Here is a 9,547-nt window from a genome sequence, read left to right as displayed (position 1 = left end):
TTTTCCACCTTTGTCTTTTACCAGGGTCCAAGATGGGGACATCTTTTTGATTAAAATTGGGCAGCCTTTGACAAATTTCACTTTGAAGGCTAACTACATGTATTCATACATGTTTCACACACTGGAAATAGCATACAAATGATGTTATGCCATGGTAGGTACTCTCTGCCTGTTTCACACAACTATGTCGCATAAGCAACTTCTAGGGATGAGGTTGTACATATACACTATATGGCTTCTATCTTGTCGAGTACTAATGACTTCTTTACATGCATTTGTGTGTCTGGCACATATTATATTGATTTCTATGGTATGCACATCTTCTAACATATCAATATCAGATGCATGTTTAATCATTCAGAGAAAGGTCAGGTGATTCTGCCCCACAATTCCAGAGTCATTACCACAATTACACCATGCTTTCAGTCTTACAAAGAGGGAGCAGAGCAATGTGAGTGTCTAATTAATACTCCTCAAATGCAGGGTTCACTTTGAGAATAAAAATGTTGAGCAACTGTTAAGTTATCAGCATTATTATTTGCTATTAGTGTGCATGAAAGAACATAGAAAGAATGAAATGCATGCATCATGCAATGATTTTATTTATGGTCTGGACAGTAGCTAGCCAGGCAATGGAACAGTTGTATGCCAATTGGAAAAGTACAAGAATTAGGTGCTCCAAAACATTTTGAGTAAAAGTGAATTTTGTAGTTGGTTTAATGTGCAAACTAGGAAAATACCGTTTCATACACCAACCAGCAATGACATCCACAGGACTAGTTACGTGTTACCCAACAAAGAAGCAAAATACCAACACATAGTTACCTATCTATAACACAAACTAAGCACAACGAAAGTGAAGTGTTTCATGTGCTTGAAGGTGTGGGATATATCTCCATTTACAGATAAGGGTGGGGGGTGGAGGAAGAATTGAGCTCTTCGGACGACAGTATACCATATGTCCTGTAGATTCACACACAATATTAGAAAGTTGCCTAAACACACTGCCGGAAATGTCCACACTTCTTTGCTTCCATCTGAGGCTTCTGAGGCGTTCAGCCGATTTCTGTACACTATCTCTTCATTTGAGAGCTGTTTGATTTTGTAAACAGCTCTCAAATGCACTCTCTTCATAAAAATGCATTACAATTTCAAACAGCTTTTTAAACAGCCCTCAATGAAAGTCTGCATCATACACTACAGGCGACATGTAACAGATGTCCAATAAAAGTGCAGCAATATAGTAGAAATTCCCTTTATACATTCCACTGACACAAATAAAGAGTTGCAAGACCATGGTATGCATGTGCTTCAAGTACTCATTCACTGTACAGCAGGATCAAATGTATCGCAAGTAGCGAGACTCTTGTTCATTACCATGCGTACAGTGTACTGGTGTGACATCATCAAGCAGTTGAGAAATTATATGGTTTCAACATGGTGTTAAATCAGTGACAGGGTGCAATACCTCATTCAGTGTCCCTATCTTACCAAACACAAAAGAAAAGTTCCTGTAAACAGCCTATAATCTTGCTAACATGTCCACCCATCCATGATGCACTGACTTTTAATATTTTATATAACCCTTGCATGCTTGCTTTTAGCAGTAATGAAGTGCAATATTAAACACATTACAATGATAGAATTGGTAGCAGTCCTTTTTTTTTTCTTTTTCTTCTTCCTCTTTTTTTCAAAGGAATATTAACAAAGGCCATTCAAAATCTATACAAAACAAACATGCAGAAAAAGCTCTAAATCCTGCTATAGATTACAACCACTTGATTTGGGACTAACCTGTGCTTCAGATTATTATGCTTGTTAGGTTTTTCCTTTCAACATTTTGTGTGTGGGGGGGGGGGGGAGGTGCAATTAGTGAATATTTGACTGTGTAGCACAACTAAAATAACTTGTAAATATGTAAGGCAGGAAAATAGCGATCAAAAGTAAAATGGGAGTATAGAATAGAGTGTATGCCATTTCCTCAGACTCGAGATCATTTTGATAATCGGGAATTTTCATAATATTTTTCTTCATCACACAGGTTGTATAAATGTATAATAAACTGTAAATGTCGATCCAACAGATTAGATACATTTTCATCATTACCATGTATAATGTTGAGCAGGGGATAATTTCTTCTCATGCCATTCAATATATATATGTCTGAAGCACTGAAATGCACATATGACTTGCTTTCTTTTCAATTCCAACAAAAGGAAATGCACATAAAGAGAAGTCTTGCAATGTGCTGATGACTTAGACATAGGACACTTCAAAACCAGTCCACTTCTGGGCTATAACTTCATTTTGCGTGCATGTGTTGTTTGTCCTGTGTGGACTGAGTAAAGTGTAATCTACTGAGCTGTGTATTTGTTACAATGCCAAATCAATGGCTGACATTCAAATCAGTGGAAATACTGCAGATACTGTCCATTTCCCAATTCAACCAAACTTGCAGTAGCTGATGACACATTTATATCCAGATATTTAGTGAGAGCTGGAAAAAATGAAACTTAACCGATATATCACAATGTACATAAAAGTTTTACACATACAGCAGAGCAGAATGGGGCAGCTTTATACATTGTGAATCACTAGCCTGAAAATGTCATTCAGTACCACCAGCGTTTCGCCACTTTGCACCAGGACAAATGTCTGGAAGAAACTGTGTGGTGGATCATCATCCGTCTGGGCAGAAAATAGGAAAAGAAGTACAAGGAATACACAGTTAAAGTGACTCTCCTCCTTTGTGTCATAGATACACAAACATCTTAAAACAAGTCATTGATGCAGCTATTGCTGCAGCTATTACTATGCAGTTGGAAAAAGTTAGTCCTTTTATGGGCTTGTAAAGAAAATAATGAGCCTTTTTGCAGTGACATTTTGTGCACATATAGGAAAAGCACTTGCATACCAATGTGTTTTACTGGTCTTTGTTTCCCCAAGCCGGTACCAATTTTTTGAGCCTAGGCTAAGAAAAGGAATTCTCTGTACACTCGCTGAGGTACACTTTGTAGTGATCAAAGGATTAAATACAAATTTGAGATTGACCTTTGCCCCTGGTAAAACATGTCAAGGTTAGGGACCACTGCAACAAACTTTTCCGTCATTGTTTTACATCACTATCAAATTTCATTGAATACTGAAGCAATCACTGTTTGTAAAACCAAACCCTGACCTCTGTTGGTATCCCAGACATATTACTTTCTCTTACAAGGAGTCACTGCCCTCTGGCTTTTAAAACAATTACTGTAAAACACAATGTTTTCGCAGCATGAAATTTTTGCGTATTAGAGCCAACGGCCTTTTACGTGGCATGAAATTTTCGTGAGTTGCCTCTAACATTCAATGCATATACAGTGTAGTGTTATCAAGAACTTTTGCATGCATTTTAATTTCGCAAATCTTGGGCACCAGGGCTGCACACTAACCCATTTTTTCTACTGGTCCGACAGGTCTGACCAGTAGGTACTCAGTTTTTCCATGTTTTACAGGTCCATTCCTGAAAAAGTTACTGGTCCGACAGTGATTTTTACTGGTCAGGGGCCGTCAGACCAGTGCCAGTGTGCAGCATTGATCTTGGCTCTCGCGAAATTCAAAATGAATGCAACATTCCTTGTTTAACAGTACACAACACGCAGTTTCCTTCATTTCCAATCAAATTTTGGAGGAGGCAAAAAGCATGATGGAACACATCAACATAACTGAGACAAGGTTCCATGTAGGATACATTATCATTATCGTCACAAATATAATTATAGTTATCATCACTAGCTACGTTCAGACGACAGGTCCTAACCTCAAGGTTAAGCTCTTGCCCCCTACCTGTAACTACGACCTGCGTCCACACGACGAATCTTAACCTCGAGGGTAAGCTCCTGCCCCTTTGAGTGGTTTGATTTTTGTGTCCACACGGTGCTTAACTACAAGTGGGACCCCCAACGGTTCGTGGTTAAAGAGCTAACCATGAGATATTTCATGGCTCTTAACATCAAGCTAACCTCGAGGTTAGCTTAACTACGAGTGCGTCTACACAGTCCCTAACTACAAGCTTATCCTCGAGGTTAAGGCTTGTCGTCTGAACGCAACTACTGTTGTTGTAATCATTCCCACTGATTTTTTTTCTTTCACCTATTTGTTTTGGCAAGCTTAATTCACCAAAGGTGGCCTTGTCGCTTATTAGAGACTAAGTACAGTTTCACAATATCAGAAAAAGGTGCAAGACTTTAAAAAAAAAATGAAGCAAAACACTTTGCATATTTGCAAATGGTCTCACCTTCAATTGGCCGAGAACAGACACAAGGAGGGACTGTCCAGATACATGGGAATCCACTGTTGTGATAACATGTTGAACTGCTTTGAATGGCAGACTCTGAATATAAAAGCAGAAAGGGAGGTAGCAGACACAAAAGGATTGTAAGAGCAATCACGACAACAGCTCTTCATGCAGGGCTTTTTCAGGACATTGCCGTACCTTATTACAGAAAAACGAAAAGTAAACCCTCACATCACATTTCCTATGTCAAGTCATGAATATGTAAATGAATCAGTGAAAGTTTGAGCAAACCTAGAAAGGTTTGTAGAGCTGCAAAACACACATGTTAACAAGCAGTAGCAGTAAACACACTATGGGAACCTAGTATGATCGACCATTCATCTCTGTTACAAGTTTGAATGAAATCCACTGAATAACATCCAACTTAATGCATTCCCGGGAATTCTTACAATGTACAAAAAGTTTGTATGGAATATTTCAATCTGATCAAACTGCAGGGCAACCAAAACCTACAGGTGTATTTGTCTACACACATTATGCCTGTATGCAAAATTTCCACAAAAACCCATTCAACAATGTCAATTGTTGACTCTACATTTAAGTGAACCGTACAAAGTTCAGTCACCTCTTTGCCTGCAAATGTCAGAACTCTGAGCACTGCCCCCAAAAGCTCTAGACTTTGTCACAATGCTCCTCTATCACATTTCGAATTAAATCCATTAAGAAAAAGAGGATGGACCTACAGTAGACAAGATATGTGAGGCCATGGCAGTGGCGCAAGTGTAATTCTATTTCCTCTCAAGAATACACTTTCTGAGTGCTACAATTAGGCAAGGAATTTTTGAAACAGAGCCATCACTAGAGGGCAGTAGTTCGGTTGGACAAACTTGTGAACAACACAATATGCTAGAGGTCTATGAAAATGTCTGCATTTCCACTCCCCATAATGCTGAGACAAATTTTTCTCCCTGGAATCAAAACTGGGATGTTGAAATGCATTTCCACAGACATTCGAATTTCGGCCACTGTATAAAAATCAATGTTTTGAGAAAATCTTTTCATAAATTCACAAAATTTTTGTGCACAAAATGGATCTCGGGAAATCAGCAACAATTTGTGCCAAATCAGACTGTTGTCCTTGAGCCATTGTTATACATTACATGTATATCAAAAGATGAAAACCTGTTTTTCTCCTTTATTCCTCACCAAATTTCAATCACTGCGTCACAATATGATCGAGAAATGAAGATTATGTTTAATTTTCTATTGCAGCTCTTTCATTGTGTATGTGCAAGTGTATTTGATTAATTTTGAATTTTTTGTCATCAGGTTTCATTTTTTTTTTATAATGATTGTGTAGTTTTACATTTTAATCGAAGAATGAGTGTATAATTATGTATGTTATTATCAAATGAAAATGTACAAAATTCTGCAATTCAGCCATCTCCATGGCTCAAAATGAATTTTTAAATAAACCATTACCATTACCATTACTATTACTATTACCATACAAGATGTATTCAGGTCTCCACACTAACTTTTATTTTTGGTGGCCCAAAGGCAAAGATCCGACCTTTTTTTGTGGCCCGATCAGGCCACCGAATTCTTCATTTCTGAAATTTTGGTGGCCCGACGTGCGTTTTTGGTGGCCCCAGGCCACCGGGCCACCGTTAGTGTCGAGCTCTGCCATATTACATGAATGGCAACATGAATACTGAGTAAATCTTTGCAGTTCAGCATTTTGAAAAGATCACAATGATTTCACCTTCAAGGCACACTCAACACGTTTTCTCTTACCTCAAGCTTGCTTACAATTGCGTCAGGCCCTACAAATTCTTGTCCCTCAAATGACAACCTACTGTCTGGTGTCTAAATATGCATAAGAAAGAGAGTGGGGAAAGAGAGAGAGAGAGAAAAAAAAAGAAGAAGAAATGATAAAAGCCAAACATTCTATACACACAAAACACACAAGAGAGACAAACATCATATAATATATGCATTTAGAGATGACTGCACTGTGGAAACATCAACACAATTCACAGATACCTTGCATGAGATTCTGTTGTGAATTCTTGTAACGATATGTGTTTGCCTTCTTGATGAATAGATCTGTTATACAGGTAAGACTGTATTGTTGTTATGTACATAATGGGATTGCAATGTCAATTAACACCATGCGGTTATCTATGATCTAATTAGTGCAGGGTGATGACCAGGAGAAGTAACCATCTCTCGTGTCGCAAGAGACTCTGCCACTGACTTAGAGGTTGCGTCTGTCTCGAATGAATGTCATTCACATACCTGGCAGCGAAAGACTGGAACGTATCTGATACAGCCATCTGAACTTGTCATAATGAAGAAAGAGATTATAATTTCTTGTCATCCATACATTCAAAATTGTGACTTCTAAAGGCTTTTTACTTTTATTATACCAGTAAATAGTAGGCCTATATAATGTCAGTGATCAAAATACATACATGTATTACTCACATCACTAGACTCGATATGATTGACAGAGAGAAACCAAGAACTAAAAGTAAAACACTGATGAAATTTTAGGAATTTATTTGATAGCCTAGCTGTAGCTGTGTTTACTGATGTCAGTATCAAAACCTTTTATTCCACTATAGCACCCAAAAATGACCATTGGCACTCAACAGTAATTTTTCTAATTCAGTTAATAGAACCCTGAAAGTATTTGTGTCACTTTAGCCATTTAAATAGGGTACCATATTGGTGATATAACTCGGCCTGATGAGTAAACTCGGCCCCTATTACAAAGGGCCGAATACATGTGTACTAGGCCGAGTTTACCAAAATACGGTACATCCGATCATGATGACATTACGGTAACATAAAGTTGATGTTGATACAAAGATGCAACAGACTTTTTGATGATTTAGCAAAGAGGCAAGACCATGTCCATGGTTTTATATTTCAAACTGTTATTTATTTCTGAATACTATATTTGTTGATTTTGCAATGAGAGTACATTATGTTTTCTATCCATTTATTTGGCAAACTACTACTGGATTTAGACCTAACGTTAAAATTACTTGTACTTAACTAGTTAGTAGTAGGAGTTGTGCCAATAATGGCAATATGCAAATTCGTCCCTACTACCTAGGGTGTCATACGAGTCAATGCCTTCATGACGTTGTCATTGACAATGTTAATTAGATAAAGTTACTTTCTAACTTGTTAAATTTACACTGTATACTGTATTGCTTGGCATTGCCATTGTTTGTTTGTGGACGTCGATAAAAATAAAAACAACAACAACAATCTGGACTAGATGGAAGAGATCAGCGTAGAAACGTCATTGTTTCCTACACTCACTGGCCACTACACTACACTCACGAGCTCTGAATCTGATCCATGTATGTATGGTCTGACAATTCTGCTGTGGGTTAGGCCTGTACTACAAGCTCTTGATCACCGGGCCAGTACAGGCCAGACTGACCGACCCCGACCGTCCTGAACCAGCTCAGCTGCCGGTCGTCGGTGCGGTGGTAGCAGCTATGAAACAGCAGCACCACGCCGAATTCTCTTAGTCCCACATGTGTGTATTTTGATGGTATGTAAACGTCCGAATAGTTTCACCACAATCAACTCAAAAAGTATCAACATACTTACATAAAGGGTTTTCAAGTTGGCCCTATTTGAGTCAAATGTGTTGTAATAGTGCTGAACAAATTGAGTGGCAATAGCTCTTGGATCCATGTTCGGAAACTTCGGTTACAAAGTTGAAGATTTTGAACGTCGCTCCGCCGCCGCAGGACCGTACACGGAGGGTACCTTTACGAGATGAAACTGAACACAGCATGCAGCATGTACAGTAATGTGTTTTACTCTGTGTGTGTGTTGTGTGTTGCAATCGCGTGCGCGCGCTTTGAACCTTACACGCACTTTTACACAGACGTAGACACCGAAAAAAAAATTCAGGGTGTAAGATCTATTTTCGTAGAACCTTCGCTGACATTCTACACACGATCCTAACTAAACTCTCGAGCTCTTTCTCCTGTGTGAACGCACACGGAAGCAGTGAAATGCAAGTAAAAAACCAGTTTTTGTCGACTAGTGTCAGGGTACAACTATTATGAGCCTACAATGTATTGTGAAGCATACACAAGCTGTAAACTAATGGAGCACGTTTTAGCCAGCAAAATTATGAAGCACGGGGACGAAAATAACATCATTTTTCCCCTGCAATATGGCTTCCGCCGTAAGAACATGTCATGTGAACAACAATTACTTGGTTTCACAAGCGATTTACATAGGAACTTGGATGCAGGACGTCAAACGGATGTTATAGTCATGGATTTTTCAAAAGCTTTTGACAAGGTTGGGCATGAGCGGCTTTTACGTAAACTGGACTACTGTGACGATTCTTGTTTAAGATAGGTGTTTAGGAAGTTTGGGTTTGGTGTGTGTCTTTTCTTTGTGTGCTGTTCTTTATGTCGGGGCTTGTTTGTATACAAGGCTCTGGAGTCTTACTCATTCCTTGCTCCTTTGTTCCCCAACATCCGAGCGGTCATGTTTCTATTGGTCACACACACACACACCTGTAGTGCACATTGGCAAGAGTTCCACCAAAGTATATGGTATATGGCATGTCAACGTCTCGCGCTCACCGCATCCAGCATCCGTCTACCAACATCACACTTCACACTTCACACTCGAGCATAATGACATCATCACAAACGTACGATGTACAATGGTATAGAAATGCAAAGTTATCCAAGAGGATACATACCGTTCAAAGTTGTCTTTTATTCACGAAGACCAAGTCGGCTCCGTCCTGATGAATGTAGTTTACAACACAGGCAAATTCCCAATGGGCTACTAATGACACAGACTCATAACTTAACTGACTGAACAACTAAAAACTATATGAACTGAACTGCTGGGCTATCTCATACTAAAAAGCAAACTCTGGAACTGCAACTCCAAAACTGAAACTCCACTCCAACTGCATCGAACTAAAAATTAACTGCAAAACTGCAACTCTAACTGCAAAACAACTGACCCTTCCCAGCGCATGCACCCCCTTTTTATATCCCCTCGGGGCTTGGTCACTGACAGCCAATGTCCACTGGACATGCCTCAGTGCATTCAGACAAAGGCTTGAGGTGCATGCACTTGAGCAGGTGAACTTGAGTTGGGTAACTTGTGTTAAATGCACTTGTGTATATTGGACACATTTAAGGGTGTGTATCAACCGCCCTCTGTTGACCATTGACTTGGGGCAAACCCAATTTTGTTACACTA

General features: G+C 39.1%; 1 protein-coding gene across 1 annotated transcript; it reads right to left on the bottom strand.

The window, feature by feature from the left end:
* Window positions 1–1,851: 1,851 nt before the first annotated feature.
* On the bottom strand, window positions 1,852–8,064 carry LOC139718332 (nuclear transport factor 2-like). Its single transcript, XM_071629811.1, has 4 exons — window positions 7,913–8,064; window positions 6,074–6,145; window positions 4,277–4,372; window positions 1,852–2,688 (listed from the first exon to the last, which is right to left on the bottom strand). The coding sequence occupies exons 1-4, from the start codon at window positions 7,997–7,999 to the stop codon at window positions 2,578–2,580; spliced, it is 366 nt and encodes a 121-aa protein (XP_071485912.1). The 5' UTR covers window positions 8,000–8,064; the 3' UTR covers window positions 1,852–2,577.
* Window positions 8,065–9,547: the final 1,483 nt, after the last annotated feature.

Source organism: Diadema antillarum, unplaced genomic scaffold, assembly GCF_040938485.1.
Source record: "Diadema antillarum isolate AM-2024a unplaced genomic scaffold, OU_Dant_1.0 scf00000093, whole genome shotgun sequence".
NCBI lineage: Eukaryota > Metazoa > Echinodermata > Echinoidea > Diadematoida > Diadematidae > Diadema > Diadema antillarum.
Note: the sequence above shows the minus strand (reverse complement) of the source record. Positions and strands in the feature narration are given on the sequence as shown.

Bases quoted from the DNA above. Each gene is read 5' to 3' on its own strand.
- LOC139718332 (XM_071629811.1), bottom strand. From the start codon at position 7,999: ATGGATCCAAGAGCTATTGCCACTCAATTTGTTCAGCACTATTACAAC. The intron at 6,146-7,912 runs GTAAGTATGTTG...ATGCATATTTAG, and splicing joins CCAACTTGAAAACCCTTTAT to ACACCAGACAGTAGGTTGTC. The intron at 2,689-4,276 runs GTGAGACCATTT...TTTTCTGCCCAG, and splicing joins CTGTTCTCGGCCAATTGAAG to ACGGATGATGATCCACCACA.